General features: G+C 41.3%; 1 protein-coding gene across 4 annotated transcripts in view; it reads right to left on the bottom strand.

Moving 5' to 3' along the window:
- angel2 (angel homolog 2 (Drosophila)) overlaps positions 1 to 20,128 on the bottom strand; it is a 50,473-nt gene extending 30,345 nt beyond the window's left edge. For 2 of the 4 annotated variants that reach the window (XR_011355713.1, XM_069931322.1), the window contains exons 1-3: positions 19,488 to 20,125; positions 15,666 to 16,165; positions 9,194 to 9,447 (exon numbers count right to left, since the gene is read on the bottom strand). Coding sequence is in view for 3 of the 4 variants with exons in the window: in XM_069931322.1 (XP_069787423.1) it covers positions 9,194 to 9,447; positions 15,666 to 16,165; positions 19,488 to 19,552 (819 nt within the window). In the remaining variant the exon portion in view is untranslated. Of the gene's footprint in view, positions 1 to 9,193; positions 9,448 to 15,665; positions 16,166 to 19,487 lie in introns of all 4 variants that reach the window. The other 2 variants (XM_069931321.1, XM_069931323.1) reach the window with 2 other exon arrangements.
- Between the last annotated feature and the right edge of the window lie 6,162 nt (positions 20,129 to 26,290).

Genomic DNA, 26,290 nt, shown 5'->3' with positions numbered 1-26,290 from the left:
CTCAGTTTTAAATACAATCAACCACATTTGACTTAGGTAGAGTTCCAAAAATTAATTATCTTCAAAGTTTAAAAAAAGGTTTTTTTTAAGCATGTTTCAATGTAGTCATCCACCATCAGAACTTTAAAATAGCATCTTAGCCCATTTCATCTCTTATGTGACAGACCCACAATTCCCGGAACCAGTCAGGTGAACACTGTGTGTATTCCATCTGTAGCTAAAATACTACTTTTTAAAAAATAGGTACAGACACCATAATTATACACATTACTCCAGGCATGGTCACAAACCCCATAAAACATGATGTTTTTACTGTTGCACTCATAATCGCTTGCAATGAGGGCCTGCAAACTTTCCAAATTGCTTACTGGACCTGAATGCTAGTGTTCAATGACTATGTAAAGAACATCCAGGTCTCTTTGAGCATCAACATTACCCAATTTCTTACCAGTTATGAATATTCAGAATTTGTTTTACTGAATATTTATAATATTGTTCCATGCTTAACTCCATCTATTGTGTTTTTAAAATCACACTTAGTTTTGTCCATCATCCATTTAAGCCTTTTTGCATCCTCACTGCTCACATTTCCACTTAGATTTGTGCCACAGCAAGCTCAGTCCCTGTAGCACAACTATTGATGCACCTTGTAAATAGCTGGGCCATGAAACTTCTGGATAATCCCACATTGCAATTGGTGAACAAAGCAGAGGCCCTTCAAGTTAATTTGATGAGTATATTCTTGCATTTCAACTCAACAGCTGACATGCATGGATTGTATTGTTCTGACCTCAGTTTATAGCAGTGGTTCTCAACCATTTTTGTCTTAGGCCCCACATTAATTTTTCAAAAAAAAATGTATGCCCCACCATTAGCAGAAAAAAATTAATTTTCAAAAGAAGTTTTAATAATTTATTGCAAGTGTATTTCAAAGCAATTAAGTTCGGAAATACACTGGAACACACATTTCATGTTCAACTACTACTTCAATATGTCTCAAACACGCATTCAACAATTGTTGACAGTTCAGTGGAAACCTTGCCCCTGATACTGGCTCTAGATTTTTTTTGATCGAGGGACTAATTTTATTAATTTCAACCTTGAATCTCCATGTTTTGTAATTTCCAGGCAGTTTCTCTTTGCTTGTAGTCATATTCTGGAAAATGTATCAATAGTTCCCTTGCTAAAGTAGTTGAGTTTAGGTCTTTCTTTTCAATCTCGTTAGGCAGCCACATCATGGTTCCTTTCACTTTGAATGGAGTTTTCAGATTCATCATGATCCAACTCAGATAACTCCTCCTGATATTGCATTGGAACTTCAGATAAGTCCACCAGCAATGGCTGAGTTAATCAAGAGGGTAAATCCATTGCCTTTAAATCACAAAATCTATCATTGAAGTTGGTAACCAACATTTTCAAATGGTCAAACCAACTTTTTAATTATTTCCCAAAATATTCCTACACCCCACTAAAATATTCTTAAGCCCCACGCCCCACCAAAATATTCCCATGCCCCTCCAGTGGGGCTTATGGCCCACCTTGAGAATATATAGGCTTCTTCAGGTGCATTCTCCGCCAAGAATGCGCCTGCAGAAGCGGATTCAGACCTATGGAATGGTCGTTCAGGTGGCAGTGTTGGCCATCTAAAAGGGACAGCTTCACGGGAGGCGCCTCGGAGCGCACTCCAGCTCCTGTCCCTTCGGGCTATCAGAGTTGGGGTGGCTGGCTGTCTGAGCTGGGGCAGCCAGCGCAGGACGTCCCCACACTGATCCCACTGCGTGCTCTCCCCACAGACATGTATCAGTCCCCACACTGTGAAGAAGCCGGCGTGGACTGTCAGTGCTGGGGCGGCCGGCGTCGGCAGCCCCACATTGTGGGGATTAATGCAGGGCTGTGGGCAGAGCACAGGGCAGTGGGATCAGTATGGGGACATCCCGCACTGGCCATTCCACAGTGTGGGGACTGATACACATGTGGGGAGAGCAAAGGGATCAGTATGGAGACATCCCGAGCCGGCCGCCCCACAGTGTGGGGACTGAAACAGGGCTGTGGGGAGAGCACAGGGCAGTGGGATCAGTTTGGGGATGTCCCGTGCCGGCCGCCTCACAGTGTGGGGACTGATACAGGGCAGTGGGATCAGTATGGGGACGTCCCGTGCGGCCGCCCCACAGTGTGGGGACTGATACAGAGCTGTGGGATCAGTATGGGGACGTCCTGCGCCAGCCGCCCCATGGTGTGGGGACTGATACAGGGCAGTGGGATCAGTATGGGGATGTCCCACATGGGCTGCCCCAACTCTGACTGCCCACGCCAGCTGCCCTAGCCCTGATGTCCCATGCCAAGAGACAGTGGCAGCGGGGAGGGGGGCTGTCAGGCACTCACCAGCTGATTGTCATCCCCTTAGCATCCGCTTTCAGGCGGCTACATTCAGGTGCCGGGTGGGACCTCAGTGCTGCAGCGGTTATACCTCCCGGAGGAGGATTACAAAGTTCGCCTCGCATGTGCCTCCTACGCTTTTGAGTGGCCTCCCGACAGCTGCATATGGGCATAATATGCTGCTTTATATCAGGAGATTTTGGCCACCTGAAAGTGCCTTATGGTTTTAGGAATTACCTTTCAGAGGTGCATGCTTGATAAAACAAATGCAAGGTCTCAAGGAAATTTTCTTCTTGGAAAATTTATTGAGATTGGACCCTATCGTAACCAAGAACCTCCTGCAATGATTTTCTTTGCTTTTGGTGACTTGGAAGGCGTCTTTAGCACTTTTCAGGGACATGGTCCCAAGAAATGGCATTAGCTCTGTTCACACATCAACAATAATCAAATCTACATTACCATCATATCTCAATGTAACTCTACATAGTTTGCTTCTACAAGATCACCTGCCTCCGCACCTGCTATAGAAGACTACATCCATAATTTTTTCACCTCCAGAATCCATATATTCCCGTATTCCATCTGGCCATCAGGCACAATTTTGAACCAATTCAATACTCTGTTTCACACATCTTAACCTGCACGGTCCTATTCATCAACTAATCCCCAAGTTTGTTGTGTAACATTGATCTCAGGTCTAAAGGCTCAATTTTAAACCCTATTTTTTCCAAGCCTGCTGAAACTTTGTTTCTCTTTACCCATCACCACCTCCAGCTCTGAAACAATTCTGAGCCTCCAATTCTTACTTTTAGTATTCCTCAATCACCTTATTTCACTTTTTCCATCTTTGACTTTAGCCTCCTTATTCTGGAAGACCTCCAAGATTTTTTTTTCCTCTGCATTTTAAGATTGTTTTTCGTATCTACTTCTGACCAACCTCAATTTTGTTGCATTACATTTTTGTGAAATGCTTAACATTTTCCAAGTTTAAGGTGCAATAGTTATATTTTTTTTACTTTCCAATACACACCTTGGGCTTTGCTCAACAAACTGGTCCTGATGATAGTGATCTTTTGCATAATGTCCTAATTTTACTCTTTCCAAATGACCACACCTCTCAACCAGCACACCCTATCATATTGCCAAAACCACCTAATAAGGAACTTCTTTTCAAACTTGAATATATTTTACTTTAACATGAAAGAAAGATATATTTGAGATAGCAGGAGTACAACGAAAGAAGGGATTAAGTAGAGTGGGTCTAAAAAGATCTTTCTTCTCAACTCTAGACAGCAATCTCATTGCAGCACACAGGATTTTTTCAGGGCTTAAATGGCTAGGGTGACTAGACTCAATCCACTATAAGCAATAGATCATTCAGAACTGTGATGAGAATACCCCTAAAGAGTAGAGAACATTTGGAATACACATTTGAAAGAGGATTCTGGAGCTTCAAATGTTCGAGGGATATGGAGTTAGCACAGTAAACTGATGCCCTTTAAACGACCAATCGTGATCTTATTGAATGGCATTATTTTAAAATCATATTTTAAATTATTATTTGGAAATGCTCCAAGAATTATCCAAGCATATTAAAAGCCAATTATAACAGCTCAAAGGTTCTGAGGATTTTTTTTCTTGGAGAATTCCTAACTGCAACAAAGCTTGTCAAGCATATTTATAAAGGGAATTTGTCTAATTTAATCATAGAAATCTATGGGCAAATTACAAAATTCTACTTTGGCAAAACAATTTTATCTAATAATCTTGAGCATATGCTACTATCATTATGCTAATGCCTTTTATACTACAGGTCATGAGTACCAGCCTCCCATACAAATATTTTTTTTGTAAGGAAGCCACTTCAAGTCAAGTTTGTTTGTTGTTCATACCATAAATCTTGCAGTGTACAGTGAAAATAAGATAGTGTTTCTCCAGTCCATGGAGCTGGTTACTTACATGGATAAATGACCTGAGAAACAATTTTTATGAATAATGTATCATGTTACATATGCTAGTCCTGTGTCCTTGGAGTTCAGAAGTCTTATGGCTTGGGGGAAAAAGCTGTTTCGTATTCTGGTCTTGAGGGCCCAAATGCTTCAGTACCTCTTCCCGGATGGCAGGAGGGAGAACAGATTGCAGAGGAGTGTGTTGAGTCCTTCACGTTTATGGCTTTCTGCAAACAACGGCTGTTATAAATGTCCATCGTGGCAGGAAGAGGGACCCCAATAATCCCCTCAGCAGTCTTTACTACCTGCTGCAGGAACTTGCGTTGAGATGGTAGAGTTCCTGAACCAGGCAGTGATGCAGTTACATAGGATGCTCTCAATGCATCCCCTGTAGAATATAGTGAGCGTTGAGGGTGGAGGGTGGAAGCTGAAATTTCCTCAACCTCCACTGGATGTAAAGGTGTTGTTAGGCTTTCATGGCAATTGTCCTGGTATTGGGGGATCAGGAGAGATCCTCCGCCAGGTGCACACCAAGGAACCCTGTCTTTTATAACTGGAAAATAAACAAAAACACACAGCTAGCTACAATTATGAAACCTCAGATGCTGTATGAAGTACTTCATTAATCATCTTTTCCCCAGTCTCCCTTAGGCCATTCTTGGTCTGACAAGTTTAAATTCTATTTAATTCTCTTTTGATGTTTTCTTGTCAGTTCATGAAAGGATGAGTTGCCAGGGGCTTCCCACAAAATAAAATCGTCCAGAGTTGCAAGTTTCTGTAGATGGGATACATGGGGTCCTATTTGACTTGGAATCCATAATGAACATTCAGAGATGTTCCCAAAAGCAGAGAAGCAATCTTGTCATCAGCATCCTACAGGATTGGCACACAACAGTAATTTAATGAAAAGCTGTTACTGCTTTTCAAAGGATCTACAACCTACTTAGTGTGTGACAGATATAAAAGGAAAGCCTGACTGAAAGACAGAGAGAATGCTGAATGACCAAAGGAACTACTCCCACTAATCACCTGAGACTCTCATATTCAGAAACAATATTTATTGAATCTATAAATACTTGTCCTACATATGTATTGTTTATCTGTATGTGTATTATGCCTGGCTGTGTGTCTGCATGTTTTGCACCAAGAACCAGAGAACGCTGTTTCATCAGGTTGTACTTGTTCGGATGACAATAAACTTGGCTTGAGTTGAACAGTTCTGATATTATATGAATCTGAGGTAAACACTGCCACCTAAAGCCCACACTATACAACTGCACCATTTCATCAGATGCAAGGATCGACAATGAGATAGACAACAGACTCGCCAAGGCAAATAGCGCCTTTGGAAGACTACACAAAAGAGTCTGGAAAAACAACCAACTGAAAAACCTCACAAAGATAAGCGTATACAGAGCCGTTGTCATACCCACACTCCTGTTCGGCTCCGAATCATGGGTCCTCTACCGGCACCACCTACGGCTCCTAGAACGCTTCCACCAGTGTTGTCTCCGCTCCATCCTCAACATCCATTGGAGCGCTTACACCCCTAACGTCGAAGTACTCGAGATGGCAGAGGTCGACAGCATCGAGTCCACGCTGCTGAAGATCCAGCTGCGCTGGATGGGTCACGTCTCCAGAATGGAGGACCATCGCCTTCCCAAGATCGTGTTATATGGCGAGCTCTCCACTGGCCACCGTGACAGAGGTGCACCAAAGAAAAGGTACAAGGACTGCCTAAAGAAATCTCTTGGTGCCTGCCACATTGACCACCGCCAGTGGGCTGATAACCCCTCAAACCGTGCATCTTGGCGCCTCACAGTTTGGCGGGCAGCAACCTCCTTTGAAGAAGACCGCAGAGCCCACCTCACTGACAAAAGGCAAAGGAGGAAAAACCCAACACCCAACCCCAACCAACCAATTTTCCCTTGCAACCGCTGCAATCGTGTCTGCCTGTCCCGCATCGGACTTGTCAGCCACAAACGAGCCTGCAGCTGACGTGGACTTTTTACCCCCTCCATAAATCTTCGTCCGCGAAGCCAAGCCAAAGAAGACAACTGCACTATGTTTAACATTTCATCCATGCGCTTATATTTTGAGAAAATGTACTTTTGTACAATTACATTTGCAGAAAGTCATGCAGTTTGTTCAGTGTTTTGAAATTAAATGCAAATTTTGTAAGTTACAGGAATTACATGATTTAAGTGAAAAATAGGGGTGTCATGGTTGGCATAGCGGTTAGCACCAGCAAATGGGACCGAGGTTCAAATCCTGCACTGTCTGAAAGGAGTTTGTACCTTTACCACATGTTTGTATGGGTTTTCCCTGGGTGATCTGGTTTCCTCCCACCGTTCAAAACATACTGGGGATGTAGGTTAATTGGATATAAATTGGGCGGCGTGGACTCGTGGGCCAAAATGGCCCGTTACCATGCTGTATGTCTAAATTTAAAAGTTAGAAATGTAATATAAAATAAATAAGAATAGAAATGTAAATAAAATTTTAAAATTGTAAAAGTAAATGTTCTCCGAAGTAACACATAACCCCTTGGTGAAGATGGGAGGAAACATTCAGCCAGCAGAGCACCCCGGTCGTGCCCCACCCGTGGCGCCTAGGATGAAGAACCGACTGATGCTGCTTGCTGCTGGGGTGATTTTCCCAAAAGTGTCTCTCTGACCTTGCTTAGCCTGTACAGGTCCTTTATCCGGGACCCTTGGGGGAGAGTGTGTTTCGAATTTCAGATTTTTCCGGATTTCGAAAAGCCCACATGAATTGTGCTGCCGTATCCACCCCCACCCCTTTCCAGTTGCCCGGACGTCTCCCCCGACCGCAAGTCCCTCAGCCGCCTCCCCTGACCGCCGGTCCCTCGGCTGCCCGGCCACCTCCCCCAACTGCCAGTCCCCACTCGTTGAATTTTGGAGCTTTCCGGATTTTAGATGTCCAGATAAAGGAATGAGTACCTGTATCTTTATTAGTATTAGGTATATTAGTATGGCTTTATCAGAAACCTGGGGTGGGGGTTAATTATAATGGAGGCATGGTTGGCGTAGCAGTTAATGCAATGCTGTTACAACATCAGTGACTGGGGTTTGAATTTAAATTTTTTAAGTTATGGCCTGATTAAAGTGAACTTTACATAATTAAAGACCACAATACTGTACTGATTTATTCAAATTACATTTCGCACTGTATCTATTTTAATGCAGGTGTATTAGGCATTGGAAAAATGAGCATTACTCAATCAGAAAAGTCGCATATTAAACATCTGCGATCCCAGTATGTGCCAGATAATGGGGATTCTACTGTTTATGTTGAATCTACGTGCAAATTTGGGTCCATGCACAAAAACTCCTGGATTGCTCTACTCATTTACAAATTTTCTCCTCTTCCTCTTACCACAGTGCAAGACTTCCCTACATTAAACGCCATTCATCAAATTTTTGCTCATTCATTACACCAATCTATAATTCTAGCACAGAAATCAAATACAGTACTACTCCGATTATCCGAAATAGACAGGACCGGGCCTATTTCAGATAAATGATCTTTTTGGCGAACTGGTCATTTAAAAAAAAACAATACAGTAACAACAGTAAATCACTTGTTTATATAAAAACAAGCAACAAATAAAGCTGTTTAACCATTAAAATCATTTTTAATTCACACAAAAAAAAAATGCTGGTCATCACTGATCACCGACACCTCTCTACCGAGGCCCTGTTTGTGCTAGGAGCCTGAGGTCTGCAGCTGCCGCCAGGAGCCAGAGGTCCCCAGTCAGTTCAGGTCTGAAAAAATTTTGGATAAACGAGGATTTCTGATTTGTTTGGGATATCCTAATTTATCTGAAAATTTTTAAAAAAATTTGATAAATGAGGATGTCAGAGAATCTGACTTTGGATAATCGCAGTTGTACTATATCCTCATCGTAGCATAATCTCATGATTAGCATATGAGGAACGTTTGATGGCTCTTGGACTGTACATCATGGGGATCGGATGAATGAGGAGGGACCTCAAAAGTATTTTGAATGTTGAAAGGCTTGAACAGAGTAGATATGGCAAAGTTGTTTCCCATGGTAGGAGTTTAGGACAAGGAAGGACAATTTCAAGTTTGAAGGGTGCCTTTTTAAAAAAGAAATGCAGAGGAATTTTTTAAGCCTCTGGAATTTGCTACCATAAATGACTGTAGAGATCAAAGTCATTGGGCGTATTTAAGACAGAGATTGATAGGTATCTGAACAGTTGGGGTATCAAAGGTTACAGGGCCTTACTTTGGTGTCATCAGCAAACTTGTCTACTTTTCACTCTGCCCGCCCTCAATAAATTAACATAGATAGTAGATAAGAGTCTTCTGGCATTCCACTTGTTACATCCTCCCACACTGAATAAAATCTGATTATTCCAACTGTCTTCTATTTGATAACTAATCTTCAACCCTTATTAACACATTTCCTGAATATTATGACCCTTTACTTTGTGGCCTAGGCTTCTACATGGCATCTTTATCAAATGCACACCACTGCAATTTTCACATTATACCTTCTCCCATATATTTATTTGTTATGGGGATACGACCTCACAGGCAGAGTTTGACTTGCCAGTGGCTATTTTTGCAGCTTCAACAAAAAAATCTGAAGTAATAGTTAAAAAACTGTTTATTCTTCGAATAATTTTTCAGTACATGAATAAATAATTAGCAAGAACTCTGGAAGATTCATACGTATTCCTTAGGCCAGCTTGTAAAGGACTTTTCCCTGCTTCCTTGTCTCAATAATCTCCTGTTCTATGTAATATATACTGTAATGAAATGTATTTATGCATTGAACCACTAGGAGGATGAACATGTGTGCATTTAATTGAGCTACTTACATCTGCATCAAATTGTTTCACCTCCTTAAGGATGTTAGGAAATCGGAATCCCCACTGCAATAATGGCTGACTGCAATGTCTATACAAGTAACTGTTGTCCTCCAATAAATCTTGTGCCAGAATATTATACGACAGTACTGAAAAATCAAAAATTTCCTTTTCTTTTCCTTTTGAAGTTTCTTTTGATTCACTTGATCCTTGGCTGCTCTTGCACAATGATGTAAAATCCTCCCATTTTCTATGTATTGCCCCTACTGGAAAGAGATCAAACGTGAGAAAATCCAAAAAAGGTATGTATTCCATAGTACAATTACATAGCTGTATTATAGTTGATTATCCAGAGACATTTATTGATAATCACCATAGTGAAAATTGCTCCCAATGTTCTTTTAACATTTTGCAGTCTGAACCACTTTAAATATTTCCCCTAAACTTGTCACCCTTCACTCTGTATAGATTTTCCAACAGGAAGCCAGACTATGCATTTAATTTGGGATGGGAGGAGAGAGAGAGAGAGAGAGAGACAGAGAGAGAGAGAGAGAGAGAGAGAGAGAGAGAGAGAGAGAGAGAGAGAGAGAGAGAGAGTCATAAGTTCCCTAATGGAGTTTCTTATTGATATATTGATATCTAGATCTTGGTTTTGGATGAACTGCAGCAGTTCAAATATGAAAGGCGAGAAACAAATGTCTGGTGGGGGGGGGGGGGGTGGGTGGTGCCATCATGTTCGAACAAATGGAAATTGTAATGGTTGATCTGCTGTAATGCAAAGGATGATGAGTGGAAGGAGAACTTGATTCTTCCTCTGACCAGGAAAAGAGGGATTGGGGTGGGGAGGAGAACAGAAGTGTGAGAAATAAATAGAGACCCTGAGGGCAAGGACAGTTGCAACAAAAGGGCATGAGTTAAAGGTAAGAGGGCAAAACTTTAGGAGAAATATTAGAGGATGCTTCTTCACTCAGAGTGGTGGCAGAATGGAATGTTCTTCCGAATGAGATAATTGCGGCAGGGTTCCTTCTGTCATTTAGGAGAAAGTTGGATGTGTACATGGAGGTGAGGGGATTGGAGGGATATTGGCGGAGAGCGAGAGGATTGAGCTAGTGGAGTTGTTCAAGTGAACCGGTGCGGACTCGAAAGGCCGACATGGCCTGTTTCCGCTCTGTAAATGGTTATATGCACTTAGAGGTTTATCCACTATGGCATAGAGATTTCAGTTCCACATGTAGCACCAGAGAACAAACATGGAAAAAGGAGGAACTTGGAGAATGGAGTCTTTACAGAAGGCAAGGTGAGAAAATTAACCCATTTTTGCTCCTTCTCATTTTGGATAAAGGACCGTTCCTAAAACATCACTCTTTTCCTTTCCACAGATGCTACATTTTCTGCTTTTACTTCAGATTTCCAGAATATGTTGTTTGAATTCTGTTATCCCTTTAGGTTAATGTCATTCCCCAGTTTCTCTGTAGTCTAACAGACTCTTTAGGTGTAGAAACAGTTTGCTTGGACAATTTACTTTCATCAGTCACTGAGTGTCCCCTTCATGTCTCCTGATGGGAGCAAGGATAAATCACAACATGTTCAATACATAATGAAGGTCAATAGAATCAATAAATATCCAACACCAAATAGGAGTTCAAATCAAAACACAAAATATGATAAGCAGTGAATTTCTTGAGAATCATCCCACATGATCATCATCTACCAGTGACACAGAATCTCTCAGTAACACTTTGGCAGCTTCCTTTTTTCATCTTCCCATTAATGTAACAGAGAACACTACAGCACAGTGCAGGCCCTTAGGTCCTCGATGCTGTTACAATTCATATATTCCTTTAAAAATCGTAGTCAACCCTTCTTACCCTGTAACCCTCTATTTTACTTTCCTCCATGTGCCTGATGAAGTGTCTCTTAAATGCCCCAAATGTTTTAGCCTCCACCACCATCCCTGGCAAGGCATTCCAGGTACCCACAACTCTCTGTGTAAAAACTTTACCCCTGATATTTCCCCTAAACTTGCCTCCCTTCGCTCTGTACACATGTCCGCTGGTGTTTGCTATTACTGCCCTGGGGTAAAAGGCAGTGGCTGTCCACCCTATCTATGCCTCTCATAATCTTGAAGACCTCTCATCCTTCTATGATCCAAAGAGAAAAGTCCCAGCTCTGCTAACCTTGCCTCATCAAGCACATTTTCCAATCCACTCAACATCCTGGTTAATCTCCTCTGCATCTTCTCCATAAGCTTCCACATCCATCCTTTAATAAGGTGACCGGAACTGAACACAATACTCCAAGTGTGGTCTCATCAAAGATTTGAAAATTCCAACATGACCTCTTGACTCTTGAATTCAAACCCTCTATCAATGAAGCCCAACATCCCATTGGTAATCTTAACTATCCCATCAACCTGCACATCAATCTTGAGGGATGTATGGATTTGGACCCTAATGTTCGTCTGTTCATCCACACTCTTAAGTAACTAACCATGAACCCTGTACTCAGCCTTCTGATTTGTCCTTCCAAAATGGATCATCTGACACTTATCTGGATTGAACTCCATCTGCCACAGTTCTGCCCAATTCTGCATCATCTCTATCCTTTTGTAACCCATGACAACTTTCAGCACCATCCACAGCTCCAACCTTCTTATTAGCCACAAACTTATTGACCTATCGTTTTGCTCCTTCATCTAGGTCAGGGGTGGGCAACCTTTTTTTAAAAATCTCACATTGCATCTTAAGTATACCCTCTGCCATAAGTGCTCTGTGATTAGTAAGGGATTGCTTAAGTTGGTATGAGTGGGAAGGGTAGGTTGAGAACCATTGCTCTTGACCCAATTGTTACTGAAATATTTTGCTTGAGAAAAATTGTCGTTGGCCCATTTCATTTGGAGTTATGAAACCATGTACATAACAAGTCATTTAGGTACAATTAAAACAGTGATTTTTCTGCACCATTCCAAATTCTGTCTGCTTATTGGTGTCCTGAGAGCTATTTGGGGCCTATAAACTACTCCTAGTACAATAAAGCTACCCCTTCCCTTACCTCCCATCCTATTAGTCTGGTACCTGCATCAGCCAATCCTGCCCTTCCTCATGTCATCTCCGTAACGGCCACAACATCTCATAGTTCATGGGGCAAGATTTCAGTCACTTACTTACCTCCATGTCCCCATTGGCTTTGCCATTATGATTGTATTAGATATAAAATAGTCTGTTTTAAATGGTTTGTATCTGACTCAAACATAATTCATGTTTAATTCATTCCTTTCTTCCCATCCTTTAAACCCACTAAGTGTGGTAAAAACTTTTACAAGAGCTGCAGTTTCTTTCAAATAAAAATGGACTGTTACAATTTTTATCTCTTACTTATTTTCAATGCAATTTTGAACCTCTTGGCATATTAAAGCCAATAAATCAAGTTTCAATAATGGTCATTCTAGGGTACCTGAAAGCCATTCCTTTGTATTTCTAAACAGCGGAGTTTACAATTCTTTCCAGTTACCACCTTACATGGCATAGTTGTTGATCTAAGATAAAAGTGCAAATCTGTACAATTCACTGATATTGGGCAGATTTATTGCATCACATCTTGGACTGATTATCTAAATTAAGAATCAACATGGAAAACTCATTATTAATTTCACTAGCCACAAGATGAAAAAGCCACAAGTATGGACAGTCTGGGTGCGAGGAATCTCAAATCAGGTTACGTGCTTATTTCCTTAGGGCTACAAATCATGGCTCTTTGCCAGGTTTAGTTAAATCCTATTCCATAGATACTTGTTGAAAGTGTGAAAATACATTAATTCAAGCTCAAGTACAACTCATATATTGGATTTAGGAACTAAGCACTTATTTATTGGAATGCAGTTCCACTGAATGGTACAGTTAAATTCAGCTGGGAACTCCATTGAAGACTTTATTTACTTTCAGGTAGCTAGAAGTATTTTTTTTTAAAGAGACATTGACAACAAATTCACTGAATTATTTCTGACAATTTTCTACAGAATAAATCTCTCATCAGAAAACATGAGGGCAAGTACACATCCAGACAGCAAGTTATAGGATTATACTGGTATTAACTCGGAGGTCAAGAATTTCAGTGAATGGTATAATTTTACTTATGTTCACTTCCTATTGGACACAAAGAGTGAAGTGCATTCCAAAACAAATCTAAGGTGGTAATTACGTCCTGTCACTTTTAATACATGCGCATTCTAGAGATTGGCCAACAACTCAGCAGGTAGTTGATAGCCTCTTTCTCCATTCACAAGCACCATATTTGTCAGTATACAAGACCCCCCCCCCCACCAAAATATCCCCCGCATTTTACTTGTGAAGTTATGGTGAGCAATGACAACAGTGATTATTGTCATTACATGGCTCAGTATCAGGGGGGGATTCCGCCGCTGTCATGCGCTAGCATTGCTGTAATAACCACTGAGCAAGTTGCTGGCTTCTTGCCCAGCTTTGAGAAGCCTGCAGAGGTCTGCGGCTCTCCAGGAAGTGGACCCACAGCTTTGTGGGCCACCTTCCCTCGGGTGGCCCGTGGTTTCCGGAACCACTGCTCTCTCCCCCCCAGTAAGAAGGCCAACCATGGCAGCCCCCGCCAGCTGTGCAAGACCGTGTTTTCCAGAGTTGCCGCAGCTCACTTCCCCGGTGAAACCATGGCGGCCCCCGCCGCAAATCTGTGCTTTCAGGATCCGCTGCTTATTTACCCTAGTGAGAAGGTTGAGCCGGCTCTGCTCCCTTCTCCCGGTGAGAAGGCCAACCATAACATCCCCGCCAGCAGTGTTACCCCGTGCTTTCCGGAACCACTGCAGCCACTCATTTCCTCCAGTGAGAAGGCAGACCACAGAGGATCCTGCCAGTAGCACAAGACCGTGCTTTCCAGAGCCACCTCCGTTCACTTTCCTTGGAGAGAAGGCCCCCCACCCCAGCAGCTCAAGAGGTGCAGGAGGAACTCATTCGCCATCACCTGCAGGTTGCTGGTGTGAACCCAGGGCTCTGGGGCTGGACAGCCTGGCGGGAAGCCACACAGCAAAGTGAGAGAGAACGGAATGAAAAACATTCTTCTTAATATTCCCTGCTGAAATGGGTGCGGGGTCTCACATATCCGGGGACTGTATGCCATCAAATAATTCATTATCTATCAGTTACCAAGATCTTAAACAAAATTTCATGTTTTTTTTCCGTGCAGTTACTATATATTTCTAGTAGCAGTATCCCACTTGATACTGAGCAGTTAGCTAGTAGTTGAAATGGATATTGAAAAATGTCAGGGTTTCAGGAAGCAACACATTTTGGGAATGTACTTTAGTTTGGTACATATACCTGTATATAGATTGAAAGAAAGATCGGGATCATTATTTATTTATATATATATTTTTGGTTCATTACATCATTGATAAAATTAGCATTTATTGCCAGTTGTCTTTGAGATAGTGGATTATACCCAATTTAAACTGCTCTGACCATATACTTCAGGTGCTACCATAATGCTGTTTGGTAGGTGGCACTGGGATTTAGATCCAGTGACAAGACAACATACAGTAAAACTCTATCTAATACACTATCTATTTAGAAAACTGGATGGTTCAGGTCTGACTCATTGGGTTACACTTGCCACATTCCAGGGAACTAGTCTGCAAACTTCCTTGGGGCTCACCTGCACCCTGACTCCAACACTCCCTTTGAACTTACCAAATTTACTGAAACATTTACCTTCTCTCCAACATTTAAAGTGAACCAAAAGTGTGTTGGAGTACTCATACGAACGGTATCTGATAGTAGTGATGTGGTAGTGATGGTGTAGGTTGCAAGAACTCGAGAAAATAGGTGAAAGGGTAGGCTACCTGGTCCTCCAAATCTGCCCCACCATTCAACATAATTTCTATGCTGATCTCAATCCTCTTCTATGTTAGTTCCTCTAGTCCTCATTTCCTTCAAAACATAGAACATTACAGCCCAGAAAAAGAACCTTCGTCTAGTCCCACTGACCTGCACCATTTCGTTCCCCCCATCCATGTACCTGTCCAAATTTTTCCCTTGCGTGTCAAAACTGAGCCAACATTGTAAATGCTGTGTACTTTGTGGATGATACACATGCAGTCACTATATTTTAAAAAAGGTAGATAGAATATTGAACAAGTGTGATGTATTAATTCTCAAAAAAAATCCACTGATAAGGCTATTGTACAAAAAAAACTGGGACTGAATACTTATGGTTAACTGTCATTTTGTTAACATTGGCAGAGTGGAAAAGAAATGGGGAAGATTTTAAAACACATTAGAACAGATGTGAGAAAAGACCATTATATAAACCTCCCCTATCCAATTTTGATCGGAGGACAGAATGGCATTGCAATCGCACTTCCAATTATGGATGTTAAAAGCATGAAGCCCTCATAAGATTATACAAATCATGAAGTACTTCACACCAAAACGAATTAAACAAGATTATGCTTTATTTTTACCTTTTATATTTTTAGTTTTTTCATCTTCAACCATGCTAGAGCTACATGAATTTTCCAGTTCATGGTCTTGCAAAGCAACTGGGTCAGTTTTATCCTGAACTGCATTGTTTATTTCCAAAAGGTTTTCTTCCTTCTCATTTGCTGGATCATGTTTTCTTCGTTTAGCTTGAGGTGTGTCCACATTTGTCTCCATTGAACAACCTAGTGATCGACTTGTGTAAGAATTAAAAGTTTGTTGTGAGGATCCACTCCTTGCCATTGAGCCACCATGAAAGAACAATGGTGGTCTCTGATAGGAAGACAGATTCCAGTAGAAAGTTGGAGTCCAATGCAAGGGGAGAGAACTTCCAAAACCATATGGGTTTACCATCCGAGGGGAAAAATTGGACATCCAACGAGGACAGGAAAAGTTTGAAATGTTATAAAACCATCGAGGGACTGATGAGTGAACAATGCTGCTCCTTCCAAAGTTCTGTAGATGATGAGTAATCATGTGGTAGCTGGAAAACACAAATATTTATTTACCAGGGCAAAATGTATCTATAAAGTATTGCAACAAGTGATTTTTTAAAATTTAACTACAAGTTAAATTTAACTACAAGAAAATAGTCTGTATTGCAGGACCAATTTCTATAATCTAAAATTTCTTTAACCTCTCTGCATAATTCTCCTCGGAGTTGTGTGACCAACTGGAAGGGAGTCGGCAAGCTCAAATCATCATAACATTCAGCAAGCTTATATTTGTGAAGATTCAGCAAAACTCCATGAAGCCAAGCAAAAAAATAAATGTTGCCCATTTTTACAACTTTTTAAAGAATGAAGGCAAATTTTAGCTAACCATTCAACATTTTTTGGTTTAAAAGGCTGTTACTGTTTTTTTTAAAAAACCTGAAACCTCCCAGGGTCCAAAAGTAAATACAGGTACAGTAAAATCCGTTATCTGGAATTCAAGCAACTAGCAAAAAAAAGGGTGTGTGTGTGTGTGTGTGTGTGTGTGTGTGTGTGTGTGTGTGTGTGTGTGTGTGTGTGTGTGTGTGTATGTATGTATGTATGTATGTAAAATAAATAATTGGAGATGGAAACAAATATTCAACCAGCGAAGTGCTTTAGTTGTGCTTTGCTCAGAGAAGTTGTTTGAATAAAATTGTTTGAATAAATGCTAACACTTATGGGGGTGGATTATCAACCACCTAATGTGAAGAGAGAACTGGAGGAACAAATTTGTAAGGAAATAGCAGATATTTGTAGTAAGCTCTGGGTAGTGATTGTCGAAGATTTTAACTCTCCACATATTGACTGGGACGCCCTTACTGTAAATGGGTTGGATGGTTTGGAGTTTGTTAAATGTGTGCAGGACAGTTTTCTACATCAATATATAGAGGTACCAATCCGAGAAGGGGCAGTATTGGATCTGCTATTGGGAAATGAGCTAGGTCAGGTGACAGAGATGTGTGCTGGGGAGCATTTTGGGTCCAGTGATCACAATACTATTGGTTCCAAAAAAAATTATGGGGAACGATAGGTCTGGACACAGGGTTGAGATTGTTGATTGGAGAAAGGCTAATTTTGAGATGAGAATGAATTTGGAAGGTGTGGACTGGGATAAATTGTTTTATGAGAAGGATGTAAAAGGAAAATGGAGTGAATTCAAAGGTGAAATTTTAAAATTTTACTGTCTCAAAGAGACAGCATGTTCCTGTTAGGATGAAAGGAAATGTTAAAAGTTTTAGGGAGCCTTGTTTTTCAAGGGTTATTGGAAATATGGTTCAGAAAAAGAGAGGTGTACAAAAATTATAGACAGCACGAAGTAAATGAGGTGTTAGAGGATTATAAAGAATGTAAAAAGAATCGTAAGCAAATTAAAAAGGATACGAGGAGATATGAGGTTGCTTTGTCAAGCAAGGTGAAAATAAATCCAAAGGGTTTCTACAAATATATTAGAAACAAAAGGATAGTGAGGGATAAAATTGGTCCCCGAGAGAATGAGAGTGGATGGTTATGCGTGGAGCCAAAGGAAATGGGGGAGATTTTGAAGTTTTTTTTCTTCAGTATTCATTAAGGAGGATATTGATCTGTGTAAAGTAAGGGAAATAAGTAGGGAAGTTATGGAAAGGATGATGATTAAAGAAGTAGAACAGAGTAAGAATAATGGTACATATTTCCTTGAAGGTGAAGTCACGTGGATAGGATGGTGAAGAAAGCTTAAGGGATGTTGGCTTTTATAAATTAGAGCAAAGTGCAGGAACTAGGATGTTATGTTAAAATTGTGGAAGGTATTGGCGAGGCCAAATTTGGAGTATTGTGTGCAGTTTTGATCACCAAAGTATAGGAAAGATATTAACAATATGGAGAATGCAGAGAAGATTTACTAGATTGTTTCTGGGATTACAGGGTACAAGTTATAGGGAAAGGTTAAATAAGTTAGGTCTTTATCCTTTGGAGTGTAGAAGGTTGAGAGGGGATTTGACTGAGATATTTAAAATTATTAGGGGTATAGATAGAGTGGGCATGAAGAAGCTTTTTCCTTTAAGGGGGAGATACAAACAAGAGGACATGAGCTGATAGTTAGGGAGCAAAAGTTTAGAGGAAACATGAGAGTACTTCTTTACCCATGGAGTGGTGGGTGTGTGCAACAAGCTTCCAGACGATGTAATGGAGGCAGGCTCGATATTAGTATTTAAGGAGAATTTGGATATGTTTATGGACAGGAAAGGAATGGAGAGTTATGGGTTGAGTGTAGGTCAATGGGGTTAGATGGAAGAAAGTGTTTGGCATGGACTAGAAGGGCCAAGTTGGCCTGTTTCTGTGCTGTAATTGTTAATATGGTCATCTGGTTAAAATGGCATCACTCAGGATGAAAAGCTGGTTGAAGCATCTCGATGTTCTGGTGACTCTCCTTATCTCTGCTTTATCTTTATTGGCAAATCATTGTCTATTAGTAAGGCTTTATCTGTAAATGTGTGGGGAGGGTTAAATTATGATGGTGGCATAGTTAGCATAGTAGCACAGTTCATACTCTCTTCTTTCATCAAGCAAAAGATAGACAAGGTTGAAAACACAAACCTCCAGATTCAATATTTGTTTCCTTCAGTTATCACTCATAAATGGTTCTTTCCCTGGCAAATGATGATGCCCATGCATTTTTTTTTTTTTTAAATGTACTTTTCTCCTCACTTTGCAGTATGTTTTTATAGTTGTCACAATACAAATTGACTTATTGTAACACTACTTCCAAAACTTTTTTTTGTTACTGCAATGTAATGAACCTCAGTACAATGTGAAGCAGTGAATAGCAACTCAAATTAAAGTTCATTTTTAACAATGCTAAAGCATTAAAAAAGTCCCTGCAAATGAAAGTCAACTTGAATGGAAGTTAATGTTTTGCTAATAGCTTTCAAAAATACGATAATTTTTTAGATCACTTCGTTACCAGGAGAATGTAGTTCTAATTAGTATACTTAACTACTGAAGAAAATACAGCTTCATTATAAGTGAACATTTCTACAGTGAGACTACATTGAGATGAAAGAATAATTTATGTGCAAGAAGGTAGAAATGGTCGGGTCTGATGAGGATACACTTTGTCATGGAGCTGATAAACCTGCCAATGGAACACAATTAGCATCAACCAGAATTTAAAATTGAATTGTGGCAGGAGGAAGAAAAATATGGACAACTTTATCTTGAAACATGAAAGTCTACAGATGGTGTGATTGGAGTAAAAACATAGAAATGCTGAGCTTCTTCAGCATTTAATACAAAACTTCTCTACATGTAAATTATATTTGATGACATGGATATGAATGCCAAGTGAATTCCTACCCTCTGAAGTCTTGTGTATTCAGCCCAGCAGAGTACCCAAAAGGTACAAATCTATGGCCATTCATTCTTCGAACTGCTTTCCAAACTCTCTTCTTCTAGTATCTACCAATTGAAACTCACAAACAATCAGGTAAAACAAAAAATTCCAGATCTTCAATATGCAACTCAATCCAAATCCATATCTTTATTGTTGAATGGTTCACTGAACTACGAGGAGGGCATAAAATAGAGTTGCTCGGGTAGGGCGCGGTATATATTTTTGTGCAAAAGCGTGGAGGATAATAATGGAACTTGAAACACATCAAAAAGGCGATTCTCCAGCCACCAACAACGACAACATGGACTTTCGACAACCTCCATCTCCCATCACTATGACGTAAGACAGGGTTGTTTGGGATCCCCAGAAAAGACGATAAAAACTGCCACTTACGGAATTGAGAGAGAAAAGTCACCATGTTCGATTGAAAGAGAATCCGATTTTCATCTGCTCGTTCACTGGCCAAAAACTGGAGGCCTGAAAGGTAGCGACCTTTTCATGCCGAATCGAACCCTCCACGTTTCTCGACCGACCGCCATCAAGAAGCGGCGGGCTGGGAATTCTGGGAACAGCGAGTGCGCCGCCTCCTCGCAGCGGGGCAAGAGAGAACTGCAAGCGCGCGCGCCGGGGTGGCGACGGTGCTCGCGCGGGTCAGATCGAGCGGAAGGTGCGTCTCGGCGAAAATGGCGGAGGCGGCGAGCAAAAAAAAACGTCGCGAATTCAGACCTCCCTCCGAATCCCAGTCTCCGTCCCCCGCGGGGTGGGGTGGGGTGGGGTGGGGGGGGTCAAGTTGTAAATTGTGCATCGTTTCTACGTTCGTGGGCTGTTTTGTTTCGGTCCTGACTGGACGAGTCCATTTCACAATATTAATGACCTTCAATCTACTGAAATTGTATCTTGGGTAAAATGAGACTCATTAATAACCATGCAGGAGGTACCGCACAAAGGAAGGCGACCTGTGGATTCTTTCTTGGTTTATCCTCCCAAAATGCGACACCTCACACTTGTCTGCATTAAATTCCACCTGCGATCATTCCCTTCGTGTGTTCGATTCAGAGTAAAACACCATCTTGACTCATTTTTATAACTTACAACACTGGGATTGAGTTAGATTTGCTGTGGATGGAAGTATGTCTAATGAAAATAAATCTCCTGAAAAAGTACGAACTGTAATCCAGTACACATTAGCATTTAGTCATCCTATTTTTAAAATATTTTTGTTTATTTCCATAAATCTTTGGCTTGGCTTCGCATACGAAGATTTATGGAGGGGGTAAAATGTCCACGTCAGCTGCAGGCTCGTTTGTGGCTGACAAGTCCAATGCGGGACAGGCAGACACGGTTGCAGGGGAAAATTGGTGGGTTGGGGTTGGGTGTTGGGTTATTCCTCCTTTGCCTTTTGTCAGTGAGGTGTGCTCTGCGGTCTTCTTCAAAGGAGGTTGCTGCCCGCCGAACTGTGAGGTGCCAAGATGCACGGTTTGAGGCGAGATCAGCCCACTGGCGGTGGTCAATGTGGCAGGCACCAAGAGATTTCTTTAGGCAGTCCTTGTACCTTTTCTTTGGTGCACCTCTGTCACGGTGGCCAGTGGAGAGCTCGCCATATAACACGATCTTGGGAAGGCGATGGTCCTCCATTCTGGAGACGTGACCCACCCAGCGCAGCTGGATCTTCAGCAGCATGGACTCGATGCTGTCGACCTCTGCCATCTCGAGTACTTTAACGTTAGGAATGAAAGCGCTCCAATGAATGTTGAGGATGGAGCGGAGACAACGCTGGTGGAAGCGTTCTAGGAGCCGTAGGTGATGCTGGTAGAGGACCCATGATTTGGAGCCGAACAGGAGTGTGGGTATGACAACGGCTCTGTATACGCTTATCTTTGTGAGGTTTTTCAGTTGGTTGTTTTTCCAGACTCTTTTGTGTAGTCTTCCAAAGGCGCTATTTGCCTTGGCGAGTCTGTTCTCTATCTCGTTGTCGATCCTTGCATCTGATGAAATGGTGCAGCCGAGATAGGTAAACTGGTTGACCGTTTTGAGTTTTGTGTGCCCGATGGAGATGTGGGGGGGCTGGCTGATGGAGGACCTCAGTTTTCTTCAGGCTGACTTCCAGGCCAAACATTTTGGCAGTTTCCGCAAAACAGGACGTCAAGCGCTGAAGAGCTGGCTCTGAATGGGCAACTAAAGCAGCATCGTCTGCAAAGAGTATATTTCCATAAATATACATAGAAAAACTCTCCAATTCCAAATGTTAGAAACAGAAGTACCTTCACAGAAATTGCTCGAGACAAAAATTGAGAACAAAGAACATTTATTATACAACAATGCAAAGTTGGGTGCTACTGGGGCTCACCCAACTTTTATACAGTTGATTTCAGTATAGAAGTACCCCTCCCCCCCCTTACATTCTTCTGCCTCCTGGATGAGTTTGGCATTAGGCAATCCTGCCTGCCTAGAGTTGTGAACTTGGACCAGGGGGTATCCTGTTGGTGTCCCATCATGTCATTGTCCTTATTCACACCTTCCCGACTCTCAGGGCTGACTGACTAAATCTTATGCAGAACTTGCAAATTCGTCTAAGGCTAGAAGACCCTTATCTTATTCAGACTAACTTTATTCCATTCTATTATCTATTATCTATCCTTATCTTATTCATGGTGAACTTGCTGATTTTGTCTAAAAAAATAAAAGGCTAGAAGACCCTTATCTTATTCAGACTAACTTTACTTCCTACATTCTAATATCTATTCTTATCCTATTCATACTGGCTTTATTCATTACACATATATCTATACTAGTTTCCTCATCTTCATATTTTTATATCAGTTTTACTCATCTCTCACACAAATATATGTAAATAAATATCTAAACTTTTTGTTTACAAAAAACAAACAAAACCAACCCCCCCTCCCCCCAGTCACTTGCATTTATACTATAGCAGCATTTATTATTACATTTGGGTCCTGCAATGATCCAAGTATGGCTGCCATATTTTAATAACTATGTCATTGTAGTGGCCCGTACCTTGGACTGACACAGGAAATGGCCGTTGAACATGGTAACCAGCAAAGTATCGTGCGGGCTGAAGCACTCGTTTCTGTGGGCACCCAGGAGAGTGGTGAAACTGGCAATCACAGGATCTAGGATGACAGGGGGCCAATCGGGGCCTGGGCATCCAAGGTAACCAATCGGCAGCCAGCTCACTCAAGCAGCCGAGCTGACTATAAACGGCAGAACTGCCAACGAATAAACTGTCAAATACACTCTGTCTTCTGCGAATTTGACCTACAGCCTTAGGGCTATAACCTAGCTGTAGCCGTAGCAACCTCGCTACAGTGGTGACCCCCCGACTGGTCCAAATGGCGCTTTGGATCCGAAGACAGAAGACCAACCTGTGATCAATGGTGTAGTGTTGAAGCCACCAGGCTTCTGCACATCACAACCGAAGCACAGTTCACCATTCGACAATCTCTGCCAACGATATGCGCTACTACCACGTGGTCAGCGCCCTCAATCAGGACACCGCAGCCTGCATCATCAACTCCCTCCAGCAGCCCCCGGAACAAGGGAGCTATGTGGCCATCAAAGAGCTGTTAACCCACACTTCTGGGCTCTCAAAGCGCGAGCAAGCTGCCCGACTGTTGCATATTCATGGTTTCGGGGATAGGGCCCCTTCTGCCCTCATGAGTGACATGCTTGCTCTCAACAATGGCCATACCTCCTGCTCACTGTTCCAGCAGATCTTCCTGGAGAGGCTCCCTGAGGACATCCGGCTGCTCATCGCAGAGGAAGATTTTGATGATCCCAGGAAGGTGGCTGTCTGAGCAGACCTACTATGGGTGGCGAAGAGGGAAGCTTATGCTTTGCTTGAGCAGGTTATAGAACAGCGTTATCAGCACCCGGCCAGGAAGACTGCCAACTGACAGTCTGACTGACCTCCCGAACGCCACGCCCCACCAGTGAGCAGTATTGCTTCTATCACCGATGGTGGGGTTCCGAGACCTGTCGATGCTGCTCTCCAGGGAAATGCTCAGGCTGTGATAATTGGCCAACTGCATAGCCCGCAAAACATTCAAGACACCCTGCCGGGCCAACATTTCTTGGTGGACACAGGTGCAATACAGCATCATTCCCCCACCCATCCTGGAGGCCCGCTGCAGCAAGGTGGGGTATGAGCTCTGAGTGGCAAAGGGCTCCAACATCCAAACATTCAGCACCTGCACCATTCCCCTATGCTTCGGGGACAGACAATTCACTTGGAATTTTACAGTGGCAGCCGTACAACAACCATTACTGGGAGCAGATTTCCTGTGGGCCAACCCACTCCTGGTGGATATTAAGGGGTGCCAGCTGGTGCACACCCAGACATTTCAGTCACTCTCGCTCAAGGACACTGAACTCACCAGGCCCACCTGCACTCAGTGAGTACTGCTGAAACTAATTTTGGTCCTAGCAGAATTCCCCTCCATCACCACGCCTCACTTCCATTTGGCAGAATCCAAACATGGGGTGAGGCACCAAGTCGTTACAGAGGGCCCTCCCCTCAATGCCCCCAAGAAACTCAACCTAATTAGGGACGAGTTCAAAAAATTGGAGGAACTCGGAATTGTGCGGCACTCTGATAGTCCTTGGTTCCCAAGGCAGCAGGTGGTAGGAGGCCATGCAGAGACTAGTGACGCCTCAATGAGGCCACCATACCGGACATTTATCCTGTGCCCCATATCCAAGACTTCACCGCTATTAAATTCTTGGCTCTTTATTATTCCATAGGAATTTTTATGTAATTATTCAATAATTTAAGAAAATTTTAGGTAGTGCAATAGGCAACAATTGAAAAAGATTAACCTTGGTTTCACATTCATTTTAATACAATTTACTCTTCCCTCTAGAGTAATTGGCAGGTCTTTCCATTTCTATCAATCTTTCTCTATTTTTTCCAAAAAAAAGTGGTGTAATTACATTTATACAAGTTCTATAAATTATTATTCCTAAATATTTGATTCCATCTATCTTGTATTTTAATCTACTAACTTTTTGATATCTTTCATAATCAAAATTTTTCAATGGCATTATCTCACTCTTTCCATATTTATTTTATAACCTGATATTTTTCCATATTTTTCTAATTTTTAATTTTTGTAATTTTATCAAGGATGCAGCCAGGTCATCATCAGCAAATAAACTAATTGTATGTTCTTCCTCTCCAACTTTGAAGCCATTAATATTTGGATCTCTCCTTATAATCACTGCCAGTGGTTCAATAGCTAGGATAAAGTGCTGGAGGAGGACACCCACATCTACTCGATCTACTCAAGGGAAAAAGCACTGACATTTGATTGTTATACTTTTGGCTTGTGGTTTATGATAGAGTTCTTTTCCAGTTTATAAATTTTCTGCATATACCAAATTTTTCCAATGTTTTAAAAAAGAAAAAGCATTCCAGTCGGTCGAATGCTTTTTCTGCATCTAGAGAGATGGTTTTATTTGGATTCATCTTTGATTTTTCCGTATTTATTATATTAAATTGTCTACTTAGACTTTTTGAAGATTGTCTTCCTCTGAAAAATCCCACCTAATCTGCATGTATTAATTAGATATTGTCCCAGTCTATTAACTAATGCCTTTGCCAATATTTAATAATCAGGATTAAGGAGTGATATATGATTAAGTTTTTACTGGGTCTCCACCTTTCTTCAGTAGCATTGTAATTATAGCATTTGAGAAAGGATCTGGGAGGGATTGGGTCTCAACTGCCTGGTCCAATACATCCATCATAAGAGGGATCAATAAACCCATCCTCCCCCACAGATTTGTTAGCTTGTAAAGCACCCAAGGCTTCCTCAATTTCTTCTCTTGTGAAAGATGAATCCAAATAAATTCATTCTCTATCTTCTAATTTTGGAAGATCAACCTTTGGTTAAAAAAAAGTCATCCATCTCATTTTCATCTCCTAATAATTTTGATTTCTATAATTTTGTATAAAATTTGACTAAAATTATTTATTTCTTTTTGATGATATGCTATCATATTGGCCTCTATTTTTATTGCATTTATCATTCTAGATGACTCCTCTGCCTTTAACTGCCAAGGTAAAACTGTGCACCTGTTCTCCTAATGCATAATATTTTTGTTTGGTTTTTAATATATTTTATCCATTCTATACTTTTGTAATTTTTTAAATTCTCCAACAGCCTATATTTTTCTTGTGACCCTGTTCTCTGATATTCTTTTTCCAATTTTGTTATATCTTTCTCTAGCCTATCCAGCTTTGTGGCTATGATTTTTTGTATAAGTAATAATTTGTCCTCTTAGATAAGCTTTAAGCATATCCCATATTAAAAATAGCTATTATCAGTAGAAGAAAGGTTAGCTTCACAGAAGAGTTCTTAATAAACTCACAAAAGTCCTTCCTTTTCAGCAGTGTGGTTTTGAGATGCCATCTCCATCCACTTTCTTGTATTTCCATTATTGCAATAGTTAGTTAATGGTGAATGATCTGATAGAAGTCTCACCAAATATTTTGTTTTTACTACTCTACTTTTTTAAAAACTTGGCAGCCATTAAAAACAAATCAATCCTTGTATGTGAACCATGTACCCTAATGTTCTAGCTGATTTATCCAGTATTTCATCTAGACAAAAATTGAAGTCACCACTACTATTTTAAAAAATATATCTTTGATCATCATAATTTGGTGCATAGATGTTCATAAACATCCATGATTCTGCATAATTTTACATTGTGCCAATACAAATCTTCCAGCTTGGTCAGT

Source organism: Narcine bancroftii, chromosome 4 (assembly GCF_036971445.1).
Source record: "Narcine bancroftii isolate sNarBan1 chromosome 4, sNarBan1.hap1, whole genome shotgun sequence".
Classification (NCBI taxonomy): Eukaryota; Metazoa; Chordata; class Chondrichthyes; order Torpediniformes; family Narcinidae; genus Narcine; species Narcine bancroftii.
Note: the sequence above shows the minus strand (reverse complement) of the source record. Positions and strands in the feature narration are given on the sequence as shown.